The 19,811-nt window shown below is 39.0% G+C and overlaps 1 protein-coding gene across 4 annotated transcripts in view; it reads left to right on the top strand.

Annotated features, from left to right (window-relative positions):
- Positions 1-19,811, top strand: part of LOC134529836 (zinc finger protein castor homolog 1) — a 141,021-nt gene that overhangs the window by 71,416 nt on the left and 49,794 nt on the right. For all 4 annotated transcript variants that reach the window (XM_063364329.1, XM_063364332.1, XM_063364330.1 and 1 more), the window contains exons 4-6: positions 9,593-9,752; positions 12,317-12,515; positions 13,843-14,059. In XM_063364329.1, coding sequence (XP_063220399.1) covers positions 9,593-9,752; positions 12,317-12,515; positions 13,843-14,059 — 576 coding nt within the window. The remainder of the gene's footprint in view (positions 1-9,592; positions 9,753-12,316; positions 12,516-13,842; positions 14,060-19,811) is intronic.

Genomic DNA, 19,811 nt, shown 5'->3' with positions numbered 1-19,811 from the left:
CGTTTTTCAAACTATATATCTATATGAGAATATTAATATATTTTAAACTCACTTTTTACTGCACAGTAATCATATACTTAAGATTTAAAAGCGCAATAAGTTATACTAATAGGAACATATATAGTGTTATCGTCAACACGTCACGTGACCATGTGGATGACGACTTACATGAATTTACTCCCTATCCAAATCTTCCCATAGAAGTTTTCACTTCAAAAATTGCGTCCGCACAATTTACATTTTTTTTTATTGGTGAAAGAAAAATCCTTCCTGTTTTTCAAATAATTTTTTAATGCGAAAACTGTTTTTGTTATTTTTAATTATGGGCTAAGGACCTACGGTATGTACAGAAATTCTTTTTTTTTTTTTTGTTTAAATTTTTTGTTGTGAAATATTTTTGTATCCATTCCCAAAGAACGAGATTCGAGTTGGGGTGCCTCCCATTTCAGGTCAAGATTTTATATTTACAGTAATTACAGATAAACTTGTAGACGTTTTCAATTGTTTAACTTTCACGAAATGAAAAATATATACAGCGCATACTTTTTGTATAATTAGCTGCCAAAGTTACATTTTTAACGTTTTTGGGTTGTACAAATAAGGATAATTTAATTTATTCCAGAATTGAAACTTTTTATATTTAACTGCAATGCCGCTGGCTACTTCAAAAAATGGTTTTGAATTATTTATTTCATAAAATATTAATTAATTTTACCTGGCATTTCAAAATTCTCAAATTTGTTACGATTTTGACAGGCAAGAAACATGAAATGAGTTTTTGTGATAGAAATACAAACCGTATCATGAAGTAGCCAGTGGCATTGCAGTTGAACCTAAACAGTTTCAGTTCTGCAATAAATTAAATTCTCCTTATTTGTACAAACCAAAAACCTTTAAAAAAAAGTAACTTTGGCAGCTAATTATGCAAAAAGTATGTACTCTATATATTTTTCATTTCGCGGAAAGTTAAACAATTGATAAAGTCTAAAAGTTGATCAGTGATTAATATAGATATATAATCATGACCTGAAATGGGACCCTTTTAATCTATTCTTTCACTAAGGTGGACAATTTAAATCTCAATGATACATGGATTTTGTCCAACCTTGAATGTGTGGGTTAAGGTGTACCATCATTCTAGTGGACATCATACTTTGTGGCAACAAAATACATATTTTTTTTTATTATTATAAAATAACTATACCTACATTCGTATTATAATTATAACGTAAGATTGTTACCACGCAAAAAAAATTGGTTGTCTGTAAAGTCGTTTTACGGACGATAGTTTAACGTAACAATGTCATAACAAAACATTGATGAAATGATTGCATACTTTTATAAATAAAATTTAATCATTTTTATTGAATTATCACTATTTTGTATGGATACAAAGAAGGAGTGAAATGAAATCTACAATTTAATTGATAAATTTACTTTTATTTGCACTCATTAATTAAAATATGTTTATTACTTTAACGAAAAGATTATTTTAACTATAACTTGTATACGTGTTTGCTATTTAACTTCTTCCAATCTGTGTTATTCTGTTAAGGATAGGACGATGATAGGAAAAGTAGGAAACGAATGGAAGTGTTTCAGATATATTGTGCCTCGAAAAAGTCAAATCGATGGTTGTTCTAATCGAGTGGAAGAGAGATAGATGCGGCGCAAGCGTACAATGAGCGTAACGGGACACAGCTTAACGGGACAATGTGCGTAACGGGACATTTTTTCGTGCGTGCAGCCGGCGTTCATCGATTTATTAGACGTTGTCACGTCAAAATCCAAAAATAGTTTAGATATAGTAAAATAATTAAAATGGTATATATGTTATGAATTTACAAAGTAAGACTGAAAGGGTTAAGGAATGGCACCTAGCTCACGTGGAACCGACGAGAGACGCTGTGACGGAACGTCGGGGCGTGTTCCGACGCGAGGTTGGCAGCACTGCGCCCAGCTGCGCTCGTCACCGGCGCCGGTTAAATAATTCCAGCCCTCCCCCTCCCTGGGTGCGGGACCCCGTCACACGATCATTCCATTCGCTGTGTCCTGCCCCGCCAGACACGCAGCTGGCCTGATCAACCAACTTATTTTCTACTTCTTCAAATAAAACTCTTCCTGCCCCTCCGCGTCGCTCATTCCCCTCCCCCTCCCCCTCCCCCTCACTCCTCCCGCTCCTCGACAGCGCTGCTCTCGGCCACTCCTGCCATCGTTTAACTAGATTAGCTTTGAAACAGAGATTTGATTGGCGCGCGAGGGTCGCGGGGCGCGGCCACTCGGCCACAACAATCCCCGAGCCGCGTCTTGTGCGCGCGAGGTGCCAGCGCACTGGTAACGTCCGCCACGTCTCTCGCTTGCGACGGCGAGCCGCTCGATGTTGGGTCTGCCTCCTCGGCAGCTGTGTTTCTTGTAGGCGGGGGACAGGAGAGGAAGGCAGAGGACAGGAGAGGATGGTTGAGGACGGGAGATGACGAGGAGGACGGTTGTAGACGGGAGAGGACGAGGAAGACGGTTGTAGACGGGAGAGAACGGGGGAGGACAGGAGAGGACAGTAGAGGACATGAGAGGACAGTAGAGGACAGAAGAGGACGGCAGAGGACAGGAGAGGATGGGGGAGGACGGTTGAGGACGGTTGTAGATGGGAGAGGATGGTTGAGGACAGAAGAGGACGAGGAGGACGGTTGTAGACGGGAGAGGACGAGGAAGACGGTTGTAGACGGGAGAGAACGGGGGAGGACAGGAGAGGACAGTAGAGGACGGCAGAGGACAGGAGAGGACGGGGGAGGACGGTTGAGGACGGTTGTAGATGGGAGAGGATGGTTGAGGACAGGAGAGGACGGGAGAGGACGGCAGAGGACAGGAGAGGACTAGGAGGACGGTTGTAGCCGGGAGAGGACGGGGGAGGACAGGAGAGGACAGTAGAGGACGGCAGAGGACAGGAGAGGACGGGGGAGGACGGTTGAGGACGGTTGTAGATGGGAGAGGATGGTTGAGGACAGGAGAGGACGGGAGAGGACGGCATAGGACAGGAGAGGACGGGAGAGGACGGCATAGGACAGGAGAGGACGAGGAGGACGGTTGTAGACGGGAGAGGATGGCAGAGGACAGGAGAGGACAGTAGAGGACGGCAGAGGACAGGAGAGGACAGGGGAGGACAGGAGAGGACAGGGGAGGACGGTTGAGGACGGTTGTAGACGGGGGAGGATGGTTGTAGACGGGGGAGGATGGTTGAGGACAGGAGATGACGGGAGAGGATGGAGGATGGTTCAGTTTCCAATACTTACTTGAATATCCTAATGTATTAGAACCAACTTAAAAATATGTGCTTACAACAACCAACAAGTTTGAAAAATTTTATTAGTCATTTAACTTTTTGTATTGTCCATTTAAAAACTTTGATTCTGAACGCATTTGGCTAAGTGGAACCCCTCGTAACTTAGCAAGCAACGATAGAAGGAACTGACGTATGCCTCAGTCTTGAATGTTTTGAGAACGTGTTATTTTAATTATATTCCGCATAACAGGGTTATGTTTACTGTTAAACCACTACGTGATGGACGTAGATATAACTCTGTAAGCAGTTCACTTGAGTTTCTTCCTGTATTAGAAAACAGGGAGGTGCTCATACGTAGCCAGTCCATTCTTGTAACTTGTCATACCAGCGTAGCTCCGATAAGCGTCCTTGTGAATCGTAAATTACTTGTTGGACTGAGATAGAAGGAGGCCTATATAATTCTGTACGTAGGGCCTAAATGTAACACTTTTGAAATGTGCAGCATTGTGTGAGTTAAATGAAATTCACGCTCTTGGAGGCCAGGAGAGCGATGAAATGAATTAAGGCCGTAACACGCACTTATGCCTATAAGGAATGCGGCTGTAGCATAGTAAACAAATAACAGGCTACTTACATGTTCTAACTTTATGAACAGCGATAAATTGTTTTATGAAACATCATCAAAGACATTTGTTTAATTTTTGGTGTTTTACATAGTTTTTTTTGTAACTGACATGTAAAGAAGTTCTTTTGAATTACGTTTGTTTGTTTTGGATTAATAAACACTTCAATTTTTGATTACCGTACTGTCAAAGCAATCTATGTACTTGTATTTATTCACTATGCTTTGGAATTCTTGTGAAATTTCTTACGAATATAATTTATTTTTCTCAGGGTTACAGTTGAGCAACATAAACTTTCAATGACTCCAGCATCATCCTGCATAGCGGCTACCTCACTACTTGCTACACGGAGGACGAACAGCTGATTTGACGTTCAAGCAATCACTAAAAATACCGCATGCGAAATTCTAAAAAATCATAAGAAAGTCACCTTTTAGTGTAATGATTTGGTTAGATTAATTTCAGTCCTTGATTCGATCTTGGACCTTATGCAAAAATTAACTTATGCTCTAAAATATTTATTTTATTAATCATCCTCACTGCAAACAAGGACTCCTGCCCGGCTGTGTATGCTACTTGATATCACTATGCCTACAATGGAGGCCGTATTCGGTGCACGTTTTCAATACTAGAGTGCCAACTTCAGGCATATATGCCAAGTGTCTCCGAATCAGGAAGTATTTTTGCAGTACTCCCAAGGAAACACCAATGCAAAGCATATAGAACGAGTGTCTCCAAAGCAGGAGATCTTCTTTTTCGTTAATTGAAATGTTTTTCAACCAAGTAATTTCCGATGTCAGACACATAGACCAGGCGTCTCCGAACCACGAGGCCAGACCATGTTCAATATCAGGCTATAGGCCAAGCGAATCCGAACCAATGGGTCCTTCTTTTCTCGATACTTGTCATAGCATTCAAACAACTAGGTCATATTTCAAGCCGGCAAACAATAGTCTCTAAACTGCCAGAACTTGGATATAATCTATCGCAAGAAAATAGGCCAACTAACTATATAGAACCGAAAATCCCTGAAAAATGTTATACGCTTACTACATGCCCAAGGGGTTTTGAACCATTAAATATTTAGTCCTGACTACAGACTTTACTACGCACATTTAACGAAAATGGCTTACATTTTGTACAAACAGTCAACTCGATAGGATACAACCGTATCAAAAGTATACGATCCCTTTGCCACGGTAAAGGTAAAGACCAAGGCCAAGGTCAAAGTCAAGGTCAAAGGTCATCCGATATGGCCGCCGTGACGTCTGATGGCGGTCGGTCAGTGACCCTATCCACTATCCACACTCCTACTCCCGCCGCAGGATTCACTGTTACATACTACTGGCATACATCAATATTTGTGAAAAAAACGGTAGGAAACATCACAGCCTGTATAAAGTGGGAATGTTAGAAGGCTGAGTTGTTCATCTTCTGGTATCCCCCCAGTTAGGATAGCAGCATATCAAGAAAAGTAGTTCCTTCAATTAACGTCTCATAAAATGTTGAATGGCTGCTAAGATTGGTTTGATTTGAATTGTATTTAGTGTGATGGCAACGTATTTATTTAGTGTGCCTACGGTACACCAGGCTCGTCACAATGTCATTAAAGCCTTTTTTTGCGGAATAATACTGCAAGCAGATGTTAAGAAGGGCTCCTGAAAAGTTTGGTTGAAGCCAAAGGTCCAGCACATGCTGATGCATGCTGATGCATGATGATGCATGCTGATGCATTATGATGCATGATGATGCATGATGATGCATGATGATGCATGCTGATGCATGATGATCGAGTCCTGAAGCGTGGTAGTCGCTGGGGGTAGTCTTCTTTTCTCTGTGTAGTCGGAGAGGTCAGTGAGGACGCAGGTAGTGTCCTTCGCCGGAGGTCAAGGTCAATCTCACCGGGTCAAAGGTTACGCCCTTTGCAGGCCGCTCTTCTGGACGCCGCATGACCCTCCCAAACACACACCACTTCATTGTAGCTGTCTCCACAATAAGCAACAACAGTAACTAGAAATTATGGGAAGTAAACCGTGTATAATTATCTTACACTTACGGTTCGAATGAGTAATAAGTAGAGACCGTAAAAATTCGCGGGTTCATTTCGGGATATGCTAAAATTCAAATAATTATACCGTTGTGCTGTTTCTGCTATTGGTTCACTGTTAATATGTAGCACTCTTGGCCAATTAGAGACAATCAATCATAGAAGTATCCAATCACAAGTTACCCAATTGAGACGCCTCGAAATTCAGTACCCAATGAACGGGTGCCGTTTACCCAAGTAGGCAGAGGATCGTGTAATCTATCCTGGAGGTCATTGAACTCGCGACTTTTTCCAGTCTCTAGTAATAAGCGCTAAAATGCCAGATTTTACGTAGTTTTTGTGAGTAAGCCTGCAGGTAAAGCGTGGACCACGGTTGAGAATTTTACTGCTTCCATTGTGGGAAAGGCCGCTATCCGTCTGCCGGAATACCTCCTCACACACACGCACACACACACGGGCCTCGGGTTCTTGGGGCTAAGTAAGGTAAACACAACCCTTTGTGTATTAGGGCCGGGGATCCCAGGAGAAGGAGACCGAACACGGAAGAGACCGAGAGAGAGAAAAAAATTAAAAACGGAAAAAAGAAATAGACAACTTAAAATCCACGCACTAAAAGAAAAGCGTACAAGACTAAACCTCAAATATGATGCCACATATTCCAAAGCGCTGGCATCAGAAGAAAAAAAAGTCTTAGATTTTGGTCGAGTGTGTGGGGATAAAAAAGTAGAGAATTTTTTTTCTTTCAGAAAGGACCACAAACTAAGCTCGCTTTTTCTATTCGACTATTTTTATATTTTCCACCCTTCCCTTAGCATTTCTACCAGTGTGAGAACTCTTTACAAAACTCTTTCCTTTTCACGTGTGTCCATTCAAGGAAGAAATCTTTTATTGAGATAAGACCTACGTACGAACGGGTACAAAAGAACCCATTGAGCATTCATTTTTCTTACCATTGTGCGAGTGGGTATGTGAGAGTGAGTCTAGAGGTCTGGCTGCCGCGGGCTAAAAGGTTTGTAAGAATCCGAAGAAAGTTTTCGTATTAAACTTGATCCTTCGGCTCGTATAGCTCTTAGCAGACGTTTAAAACCATCTTCCCTAGCAGTGAAATTTACTACCCACAATTCTTCGGCAGTGACTATGAAAATGACGATATGGTAATCAAATGAGAGGCTGCATTTTTAAGGCTGGAGGCCTAGAGGCAAATCGCGCAAGGACCTAGGTAAGTGATTCGCAAGCGGCGGCTTTGCCGCATGTTATTTAACCGTCACTGCTATATGACGTCAGCTTCGCAATATCCAAATACATCTACGTAAGTTAAAGAGTTTTTTTTTTCGTTAGAACAGTCGAAAATATCGCCGTTGTTTTCTTGGTCCTGTGTGTGTAAACTTTTTTGAAATTGTTTAAAGCTATCAAAATAGAGCGCTTTATGTGTTCTAACACAAACGAAATCAGTTAATAAAGTGAGACGTAAAATGCGTGTATTTACCCCAACATTCTACAAAACATTAGCTTGTAAACATCCGTGCTGCAGTAGAGTAATTATATACAGGCCCAACTGCTGTATATTTTTGTGTTCAAAGAAACAGTAAACACTACATATACTATGTTCGGAGAAAATAATAAACCATATTTAATTAACACTGACAGTGAGTTTGGTTATGTTCAGCTGCAATAATGTTATTAAATGTGAAACTTTAAACATAACGTATAATTTTATTGAGATATTTCATGATTAAAACCTAAATACATTTCAACAACGTAAACGTTACAAGCACATGCATGTGAAACAATGTACAAATCAGGTAAAATAGAATCAAATATTTTATCATTTACTTACAATTCAAAACTAAATTGAATTGTATTTTATTGCGTCTGTTTATCATAATTTTCACTTTGATGAAAACTTTTCAGCTTAGATGAACTGTTATTGTATACGTAATAAATGAAGTAATTTGCCATTATTTGTTACTTCAACACGAAATGCTTGTTCATTTTAGAAAAGCAATAACGAATTTAAGCCTTAAAATTATTAACAAACCAAAACCCGACATAACAAATTTCATATAAAATTATTTCGCTAAAAATATTTCTTAAATACCACAAACAGTCGTTGCCATGCTGACAATGTAATTCGAACTTGCGCTGGTTGATTTTCTTGTGAACCAATTAAATTTATGATATTAATGTTTACTAATGTGGTTGAAATTGAAGATGCCGAATAAGCCTTATCACGAAAGTGAATATTTATTACCCCTTGAATAAAACTATCGTCTTAGCTCTACTATAAAAGGTCGTGGGTAAGTATGTCACTAACATGTAGAAACGTCATTGTTAGTGGACGCATGTACGGATGCATCGGCATCCCTTGTGAGAATTCGGAAGCAATGCTAAGATGGCCGCGTCTTCTACGATGCACTTCTAATGGATCCCTTAGCTAAGGGATCCATTAGGCTAGTATTCGGATGCAGCTAGCGACAGCTGTTTCGAACTACGTCAAGAGAGGTCGTTCTCGCATTTCAAAAAAAAAAGAAGGGGAAAAAAAGGGGGGGGATAGTTACGTGTCCCTGAAAGTTGTCCTCCTGTGGCTTGACATTACAAAGCATTGCCTGCAGATCTCAAAAACTAGATTTCGAATAACATGTTTTCTTTGTTCCAGTTCCTGAGTCAAAATAATATACAAACACATTTATATAAATGTATCATTTTCTTGTATAGTCCCAAAAAAATACTGTTGAATTTACAGCATTATTATTGTACTTTTAGAAAACATTTCTTGGCAACTCGTTTCCAAATTTTTTTCTAACGTTACAAATTTTTTTTTTTTTAATGTTTGCAGTAACTTATTTTATGACATACTAGTGTTACGGACTTTGCCGCCAGTTTTGTCGAGAAGCAGGATATAGACGCGAATGTTCAGGAACAATGTGGTTGCTAATGTGACGCACACATGTGGAGTAGACCTGTAGACCATTGCAGCTCCATGACCGCGTAGCAGTGAGTGTAACCTGGCGAATTAAAGCCCTACTTTTAGCTCTACGTGAACAGTCGGTTTTGAGTCTGATAATATAGTGATTTCAGTTGATTCTGTTTCCTTAAAAGGATGAGCGAGATAATATTTACTAATTTGAGCATCTGCATAAGCCTCTCTTCCCGAGAAAATATGGGGACGCACCACAACGCCGAAATACCACAACGCCGAACGTACAATAACGCCGAAAACCATAACGCCGAATGCCAAATTGACTACAACGCCGACAGCTAGAAAACTGCTGTGTACCACAACGCCGAATTACCACAACGCCGAAATACCACAACGCCGAAATACAGTAACGCCGAAAAATGGCATTGCAGGACTGCCACAAAGGTTAGGTTAGGTAAAGTAAGGTTAGGTTAGGTTAGGTTAGGCTAGGTTAGGCTAGCCTAGGTTAGGTTAGGTTGTGGGATAAAGCGTTACTGTATTTCGGCGTTGTGGTACACAGCAGTTTTCTAGCTGTCGCCGTTGCGGTCAATTTGGCATTCGGCGTTATGGTATTCGGCGTTATTGTACGTTCGGCGTTGTGGTAACGACCCGAAAATATTATCACTGAAATGTTCTATCAACTGGGATTTGTTTATTTAATTAGTGTTAATGATTTTTTTTTCCAGTAAATCTGCTGGCAGGCCACAGATTGTCCCCCCTGAGCCCTATCCGAGAAGGTAGCGGCAGTTCCAAGTCTAGCGTGCCGATTGATTACTCTCGCTACGTGAAGAGGTTCGGCAGTGCCCTGGAGTGTGGCAGCACGTACTGCAAGGATCTCAACTACAGGTCAGCTCCTGGAAAGATTTTATTCATTTCATCTCCTATATGTTACAATTTTTTGGCCAGTGTTTGAATTGTTATGTGTTTGAATTTGGTGAAAGAGCTAAATGTTCCAACAGTGGAAAAAAATATTGAAAATAGTGTGGCATAAATACGTTTCATGTATTAAAATATATAAACCACTTATAAAACAAATTTAAAATTTAATGAAGTTGTTTAATTTATTCCTTGCAATATTCATCAAACATGCATGCAAAGTCTACGAATATATTGTAAGTAAAGTCATACATAATAATAGGTCAAGCAGCAGGGTTAAGGGTGTGGATTGTGTATTGTGTCCGCCATCTTGGATTCTGAGTCAAGGCGGCCATCTTACATGACCTTGACCTTCAAAATTGTCCAAAAGTGACTCGAAATTCCTTAAAATTTCCCAAAATCCGCCAAAATCCCAGTTTTAAAAAAAAAGTCATAAAATCTTAAAAACGAAAATTTCCCTATTTTGAGGGTAAAATTCTCGTCTTGAGGGAAAATTTCCCGTTATAGTCCTCAAAAATGTCAACGGCTTGAAAAATCCCAAAAAATGCTTAAATTCCCCATGAGCAAGCCGCACTAAGCTGCCAAGGTCATAACATCAACTATTAGATGTCATGGCTGCCATTTTAAATTATGACGTATCTGTTTAACTTTTCGTTACGGCCACCATTTTGAAAATTCGTATATTTTATGCTATAAACTCGGGGAAAATTTTAAAATTAATAAAAATGTAATTAATACAGTTTTATAATAAAAAAAGTCCTGCCAACTTGAATTATGACGTAACGTCCACCAACTTTAAAATTCATAATTTTATTTGAAAATCTCATAATGTTTAATTTACTAAAAAATTCAATTATTGAAATTTTAATTAAAAAACTCACGTCATGGAGTCTTCGGTTTGAACCCAGTGAGGGCAAAAATAAAAAAATGGCGACGGATCCTTCCTCCACGGAAGCCACCGGCAGACTGATACCCCACCACTAATGTCAAGGTATATATATCACCAGCTAGTATGACGTCACTTCCGCCATCTTATTTTTGTCTGCTGGAGGCTGCTATCTTGGATCCGACATATTGTTTTCGTCTGCTAGAGGCCACTACCCCCGTTATTAGTTTAATTTTCACTCGCTAGAGTGCAGTTATTATTAAGTGCCAAAGCGCCCGCCACTTATCGGCCATCTTGGCTGCCATCTTGGAAATTCGTAATTATTTAACTATAAATTCGGGATGAATTCCAAAATTCATTAAAAAATATCTGCAATTTTTATACTGCTTGATTCGATCGATCCCTCCAGCAGACGGAAACAGGTTGGCGTATGTGACATAATACTAGCTGGTTATATATATATATATACACCTTGGCACAAGTGGTTGGAGGTCAGTCTGCCGGTGGCTTCCGTGGAGGAAGGATCCGTCACCAGTTTTTTGGCCCTCACCGGGTTCAAACCAAAGACTCTAGATGTAAGAATGTTTTTTTATTTAAATTTTATTAATACATTTTTTTATATAATTTGTTTTTTCGATTTTTTGGATGAATATTACGAATTTTCAAGATGGCTGATGTAATGTTATAATACAGATGGCTTAGTTTTTTTTAATAAAAAATTCATTAATTATTTTTTAATTTGCCCCATTTTTATAGCATAAAATAAACGGATTGCAATGCAATGGTGACATCATAATTCAAAATGGTTGCCATGACATCCTAATGGTCAAGGTCATCATGATCTCCGTGGCTTAGTGCGGCTTACTCATGGGGAATTTAAGCAGCTATTGGGAATTTTCAAGCCGTTGACACTTTTCGGGACTAGAACGGGAAATTTTCCCTTTAGGCGGGAATTTTACCCTCAAAATAGGGACATTTTAATTTTTTTGTTTTTTGAAATTTTTTGCGCTTTTGCAAAAAGAAAACAGGAATTTAAGGAAAATTTTTAGGAATTTTAAGTAATTTTTGACGGTCAAGGTCATTCAATATGGCCACCATGACGTCAGAATCTAAGATGGCGGACACAATTCACAATCTACACCCTGAACCCTGCCGCCGGAACTATTATTATATACGACTAAGCAAAGTTAAAACATATAAATTTTTAGTCTGGTTTTTGAGAAGGAATTGATTTTTTTAAATTTGATTATAGCTAGTACCTATATTGCATTTTTCACCATCAAATGAAGTAAGCTAACATTTTTTATTGAATTTTAAACAAAAATATACTTTTTAACACAAGGTTAGCAAAACGATTTTGCATATAGTCACATTATTTGTGCATATCGGCATGCATTGATATGCTTTATATTAACTAATAACAGGAAAATACGCATGGTTTACGGTGCACAGAAAAAGTTGCTTTTGAATTCAATTGTACGTCAATCACGTAAAGAAAACTTTTTTTTTTTTTTTTGAAATCTGTTAAACATTCATTAAATCTGGTCTGTTAATAATTTTTGTAAAAAAAATAAAATGTTAGTACTATACCTTTGCGGGTATTTTCGTTTGTAAATGGTTTTTTTTTTTTTTTTTTTTCGTTTTCCAGAGAACACTTTCATTGTTTGGACTGCAACTCGAGAGTTTTCGTAAAAAAGGAAGAAATGATAAGGCATTTCAAGTGGCACAAGAAGCGAGACGAATCCTTGCAACATGGTTTTATGAGATATTCACCTATGGATGATTGCTCCGACCGCTATTATGGCTGCACGCACAACCGCAAGCAGACGCACTACCATTGCATAAAAGTAAGTTTTTGCCTTTGAAGCATTGCCCTACATACAGTTTCCCGTTTGAACAATTTATCTCATTTAACAGTTTCTATATTTTTTGTTTGAACTATCAGCTTGTCTTAAGGGGGTGCCTCTCATTTCAAGTCCAGATTTTATATTTGCAATAATTACAGATAAACTTGTAGACTTTTTCAATTGTTTAACTTTAACAAAATGAAAAATATATACAGCACATACTTCTTGCATAATTAGCTGCCAAAGTTACATTTTTAACGTTTTTGGGTTGTACAAATAAGTAGAATTAAATTTATTGCAGAACTGAAACTTTTTAGGTTTAACTGCAATGCCACTGGCTACTTCATGGTATGATTTACATTTATATCACAAAAACTCATTTCATGTTTTTGGCTGTCAAAATCGTATCAAATTTGATAATTTTGAAATGCCAGGTAAAATTAATTAATATCTTCTGAAAGAAATTCAAACCTTTTCTGTTGAAACACAAAAAAAAAAATTTTTTTAGAGTGTGACAGAGACACAATTGTTCAAACTAAAGGTTTTTATAGTAAATTTTTGGCTGATTTTGTTTTAGGAAAAGTAGATCATGCGTAGCATATATTTAGAGATAACATTTGCAACGAAATGCAGTAGCTTATATAGTGAGTGAAACATGGATGTAATTATTTTGACCTAGATAAAAAGTTATGATGATAATGATGATCATGATGATGATGATGATGATGATGATGATGATGATGATGATGATGATAATATTGTTACGAGTGGGGAAAACGGGTTCGTAAGGATAGTCAGATTTATTTTACACAGTTTTATTTGCTGCTAATATTTACAGTACCTACTAATTTAATCATCGCACTTAATGCCTGATCACAAATCACTAAATACCTGTCCAGTCCACAGTTCGCACTCCTCACTGGAGCTAGGCTCGACAGTGGTTCGCCCCTTACCAGGCGCCTGTCCACACACACATACAGTCTCGCGCCACTCAGTCACACACGCACGGTCCCGTCACCCCGCGAAAGCCGGCGTCGCCACTTTTATACCGATTGGCCATCTTTCTGGAACGTACTGGAGTGGTTTTGACGCCCGAAGCATCCAGAAACGCGCCGTAGCCTCGTCACGCCAAGCGCGGTGGCCACTAAGGGTCGGTAACAGTAGCATCCAGCATGCTCTTAGCAACATGGTGACCGCCAAGGCGTGCCTCACCATCACAGCATGGAGGTGGGCTGACACTGAGCCCGTTGTTGCGAGTGTTGTCGAGCGTGCAGTGGTCGCAGCGCCGAGTGCAGTCGGGGAGACGGGGCGTGGCGGTGTGTCGCAGGAAGGCTGCGACAAGGTGTACATCAGCACTTCGGACGTGCAGATGCACGCCAACTACCACCGCAAGGACTCGGCCATCATCCAGGAGGGCTTCCAGAGGTTCCGCGCCACCGAGGAGTGCCGGGCCGCCTACTGCTCCTTCTTCGGCCAGCGCACCACGCACTTCCACTGCCGCCGCGACAACTGCAAGTACACGTTCAAGAACAAGGCCGACATGGGTGAGCACCGCTGTCCAGCCCGCACGAGGCCCATTTCTCACGAGCAGTGGCGCGGCTGAGGGGACCGGCGCCCCTGGCCAGACTTCAAAATGGCGCCCCTGGCCTGACTTCAAAATGGCGCCTCCTCATGGACTAAAAGAGGGGGGAGGGTTCAGTAACCGCGGAACCCCCCTCCCTGCTCCGACGCCCCTGGCGGGGGCCACCCCTACCACGCCACTGCTCATGAGCACTGAGGTCAACGACCGCCAGCGATCACGGCACCAAGCTCTTGACGTGGCATTTTGAATCAGTGATGTTTGACTGGAAAACTGTCAACACTGCTCTTTTACGAATCAGTTCAGCACACTTTTAATCAGTTTCCCAGCGAAACCCCGCTAATCTGTTGCAGTGTTAACAGTTTCGTATCTATAGAGATCAAGCATTGGTGATGTAGACCAATTCATGTCTTCGCCATATGCTGCAATCACTCGCTTACTATTTTTCTTTCAGAACTATCCACTTAAACAATTTACAGTCATGTTTGTTTACAAATACTTTTTTTTATGTTAGTGAGAAAAGTATTAAATGAAAAGTTTTATTTTGAAGCAGTGCACATTTTAATGTATTAGTAACGTACCATCATACACTTACTGAATTGACACTTAGACATATACAAAGGGCTAAATGCTTTTTTTAATTAAAAAGATTTACCGCATCTGTGAGCCTTTGAACATGATTTCCGTGGTATAAAAAATAAATTTTGTGACATATCCTGAAAACCACACATTCGAGGCCCTCATGGCCCTAGTGCTACTTGTACGGTGGTTCCCTCTCTAAATAAGCTTATATGTATATTTTTTGTAGGAAATACATGTAGAAAAGTACCTATGTATCAGCTCTATCGGCATCGGTTTGGTTTGTGTGGTATAAAAAATAAATTTTGTGACAGATATCCTGAAAACCACACATTCGAGGCCCTTAAAGGCCCTGGTGCAACCTATGCGGTGGTTCCCTCGCTATTTTTTTATAGGAAACACATGTAGGAAATTACCTATGTATCAGATACATCGGTATCTTCGCACATTTTATTGTAAATAAATAAAATCTGATCCGGAATTCGCAGCATTTGTGTGAAATGACTTAGGCTGTTATTGTCCCAAGCTCTCTCTGCGTTGATGCACCCGGGCGCCCAAATATATCCAGGGGATAAAGCTAACTTCAGCACAGTTATTTACCAGTAGGTACATCATTTAAATGAAGCCAGGGGCGGATTGAATTCTTGGGAAGGGTGGGGGGGGGGCACTGGGAGTCTGGAATTCCACCCCCCCCCCCCCCCCAAAAAAATTCCGGCGACCGGTGAAGCTCCAACAGAATTTTCTTTTAATGTTAATGGGTAGCCATATAAATACCATTTACAGTTTTATAAAACTTATATGTTTAATAAAATGATAAGGGCATTAATAAATTATACAAGAGTAGTTTAATTCTTACATAGTAATTTAATCTAGTCTTAGGGATAGTTTTCTTTTATGCTTTCTGGCAGACACCTCAATAACTTCCTCAGCTGTCTTCAAAGATACAAGATCTTGGTGTATGTGTAGTAGTGCTAGTCCGTTTTAACCTCTCTTCAGTCATTGTGGCTCTTAGGTAAGTTTTATGTCGTCTTAAGTGTTGAGAATGAACTTTCTGCTGTACTGGGTATGACTGGGAGAGTGCAGATGATCTGAAAAAGTACTCTTAAATTTGGCAAATCTGTTGCCAGTTTGTATGCTTGAGCAGGATGTTTTGGCATATCATCGGGCTTAGATAACCACATTTGTTTCCAAATATTCAGCTCTCCCTTCACAGCAGAAAAACAAGGTAAATCATCCCGGTAAAGCTGAACTCCGCGCAGAACAGAATCTTCGAAGTCCTCTCCAAAGTCTGTTGACATAATTTTGTTTAGTTCGGAAATTCGCGTCATTTGTGATTTTGTAAATCTGGAAGAGAGTTCGCAGATTAGATAATCTAAGAATGGTACATAAATACTGATTCGAAAATACTCTTCATCAGACTCTGCCTCTACATTTGATCGGTTTCTTTGCAATTTCACTACCCTTGGCTTTTTAATATTAGTCCCTAGATCATGAGCTAGCTCTTCACATTTTTCGAAGATAGTTTTAAACTTTTTGTTGCTGGGATGTCGGTGCTCTTGCATGCTTGATATTGTGCCATTGTTTAGTTGCATTGCTCTGAATACATCCATGTACTCAGCCTGTAACATTCGAGACAGGGTAAAGTGATCCCTAAAATATCGCCTAGAACAACAGAGATGATAATTACCTCACCACAACACTGGATTATATCGTTTTGAGTGGTCTTGCTTATATACGTGCTGTTTTTGCTACATGACTCTATATGTGACAATAGGTTCTTGTCTCCAGCATCAACTCGAAACTTCAATAAAGCCCTAAAATTCCCTTCTCCATAGGACGACTCCTCTGTTTTTAAGTCTCCATCATCCCTGTGTCCTCTAAGTGGAATATTTTGGACACCATAAAAAATTACCGTTTTTATGATAGGTATCAATTTCTTTTTGTTTTCTTCGACAAGGGCCTTTTCTGCACTTCTGATTTGACAAATCACATCATGAGATTTTCCCTCCATCACTATTACAAAATTTTGGCTTGCTACTGCATTTGCTTTATGGTATTTGGTGTTCGAATTATGTTTTATTAAAGTTTCTGTTGCCCTTTTGAAAGTACTTAAAGGCTCTACAACTAGTTTACCTAAATGATCATTCGTACCACCCTCAGATCGTCCAAAGTGTACGCAATTTTTACACAATCCTCCGTTAAGCTTTTTGCTATACGCGAGTTATGGATAGAGTTTCAACCAGTTATACTGAAACGACCTATTCTTTTTTCCCTCAAGAATCAAAGGAAAGTTGTAGTCAGTTGGAGGTACCCACGAGTTCTTCATCCATTGGTATATGTCTTCATTTGATAGTGAAATTGAAACACTTTCACTGTCCAAAATATATCCAAAGTCACGATCTTGCCACGAAATTACTGGCACCGGCACCTCACTACTAATCAGGTCTGTTTTACTTAAAGTAGATTGAGAACTAGTAGACAAAGAAGAGGAAATTGTAGGCTTAATCTCATCCTGTTTATTCGAGGGTTTGGAGGAAATTGGTTCTGCCAATACTTCGTGCTTCTCTGATTCTTCTACTATGTCCTAAAAATAAAACATAACAATGAAATTCAAGTTTAGTTTTTAACCAAGAATCAAAATGTGGTACAAAGCATTTTAAGGCTAACCACAGTTTACAAAATGTTTCAATGAAATGGCTTGATTTTTGTATACAACCGCCTCTCGAAGTAACGCTCTAATTCTAATCCATTTCAAGAAAACAGAGCGCTCATTAAAACAGCTCTAATGAAATATGTTTTCCCATAAGAGTGCATGTTAATCAAAATAATTCGTTTTTCTATTAGGTAAATGATAGCTGTCTACCATTTAAATCAAAACACTTTTCCCCGTTTAAATCAATTTACAAAACTAATTTATATCTAAAGACATGTTAAGTACATAAAATTAAATTTAAAAACTTTCGCGTACCACATTGTCCACATAATAACGGCTTGGGCCACTTGGGTTTTAGGCCAACATTCCTAAGTAGGCGCAAAATAAATAATATTTTAACAAAAAATAACCGAATTCAAAATAACATATTTTAATAAAGAAGTAATAAAAAGTAAAAAAATAATTGCTTTATTAATTTACTTCTGTTTACTTTAATTAATTAATATACCTGTTAATTTAATTCCCGCGTCTGCTTTCTAAATGTGTATCTGAAATGAAATGACACACCAGCGAGATCTGGTAGCGTGAGGTAAAATAGCGCTGAAAGCTTCTTGTTTTTCTCACCAGAGCTGTTACTGATGTGGTAGACGGAGTGGCGTACTGTAAACATTGGCTGAACACGGAATGAAAATGAAGTAAGCGAGTAGCTATGAAGGAAAGAGCAAAATATTGTTAGTTGATTCGTCACATTTATTCGTTGCATTGTATTAACTACACACATGATATTGCTATTTTGTGCGCACAGAAATAAACATTATCATAAAAGAAAACAGCGCTAATTTGAATCTATAGTTGCGCTACTTATAATCATGACCTAATTAATTGGCGTCGTTACTTTAAAACAGCGCTAATCAAACCGCGTTACTATGAGGGGCTTGTGTATTTTGGAATTAATTTTCCGTTCATCATAGTGATTACGTTTCGCGGGTATCCCTTTTGCCTGGATCCTGGAACAATCTTGGCCATTCCCAACAGTTCCTAGCAATCCCTGGCGGCGTTAGCTGGAACTATGTGTACTACCTTGAATCGAGATTATCGATTATTAGAAGTAACTTTTATGTGCGGCTCTAATAAATAAGTACCGTTTAATGTAAACTACATAAACGTATTTTCATTAAATTACATAAAAATTTATTTCATGTACTAATTTATCCAGTGCGTCTTTTAACCTTCTGGGGGGGTACGTGCCCCCGTGAACCCCCTCCCCCCCCCCCCCTGCCAGGTTCCACTTCTGAATGAAGATGTCACAACCTAACCAACCTTTTACACACTTTAACAGTATTTAAAAGTAACTGATATAACCTAACCAACTGTTCAAAATAATAAACTCCCAGTAAACTATTTGAAATTTTGCAATGCTGTTTTACAGAATCGTTAGGTAAATATTATAGAAACTAAAAAATAACATTTTCAAAATGTAATAATTAGGTAGTTTTTAGGTGTCACTGTAGCTTCTTTGATTATCCCACACAAACACCGTCATTAATTCAGAATGGAATTTTGGTTATTATAGTTGATAATATGCACTTCCCTGTTTCACAGTGCATGAGTAAAGTAAGCATTGAAAGCACACCCAGCTAAGTGAAACATAACTTATTAAACTGCAGGATGAAACTGTAACTAAGCTTAGTTTCTTCCACGCTTACTCTATATATGTCCCGGGAAGTACAGTGATGCATAATTGTGTTAAAAGAAAAAAAAATTGTCAGAATCAAACAGCTTTGCTGAATAATCAACAAACAAGTAGCATCTAAAAACATCATCGTTGAAACATTTAATAATTTTTTCAGAAGAGTTTTTTTTAATTACTCAATAACCGGTCTGCATGCTCATAATTTGCCACATAGCACTTGCATGCTACATATTTACTACTAAGATGCTGCAGGTCAGTCCAATTTGGTCATAGTATGTACAAGTGCATTTACAAGTAGATAGTTGACTGATTTGTTTGTTTTTAAATAAAGAATGATAGAATTAAGGCTTAAAGTCTCCTCAACATGAAGGCTATAAGAGACTGTGAGAGATTATCTGAGAATAAAGTATTGTAGGAATGAATGGGTGGGCTTCGGGCATTCCAGAGTAGTAGAGAGGATGGAACTGGCAGAGACAGTGTAATGCAAATAGAATTTCCCTCTGTACTCCAGGTAAAGGTATTTGAGTGCACATTTTAATTTGTAGCCTACTTATCAATCAATTTTTGCATTGTCTACATTGCTACTTTGCTCATCCCCCAACATAAAACAAAATCTTTCTCTGTGACTACTGCTCGTGCCGGGAAAGAATTACCAGAGTCAATCAGACTTCAAAATTCCCTTTCTATGTTTAAGAAAACATTATTCAGGTACTTGCTTAGCTCCATTAATCAGGTTTAGCTGTGGTATCTGTATGTGTGATTAAATGTGTGTGAATGTACGTAGCCTATGTG

Source organism: Bacillus rossius, chromosome 2 (assembly GCF_032445375.1).
Source record: "Bacillus rossius redtenbacheri isolate Brsri chromosome 2, Brsri_v3, whole genome shotgun sequence".
Lineage (NCBI taxonomy): Eukaryota > Metazoa > Arthropoda > Insecta > Phasmatodea > Bacillidae > Bacillus > Bacillus rossius.
The sequence above is the reverse complement of the archived record's forward strand: the minus strand, read 5'-3'. Positions and strand labels throughout refer to the sequence as shown.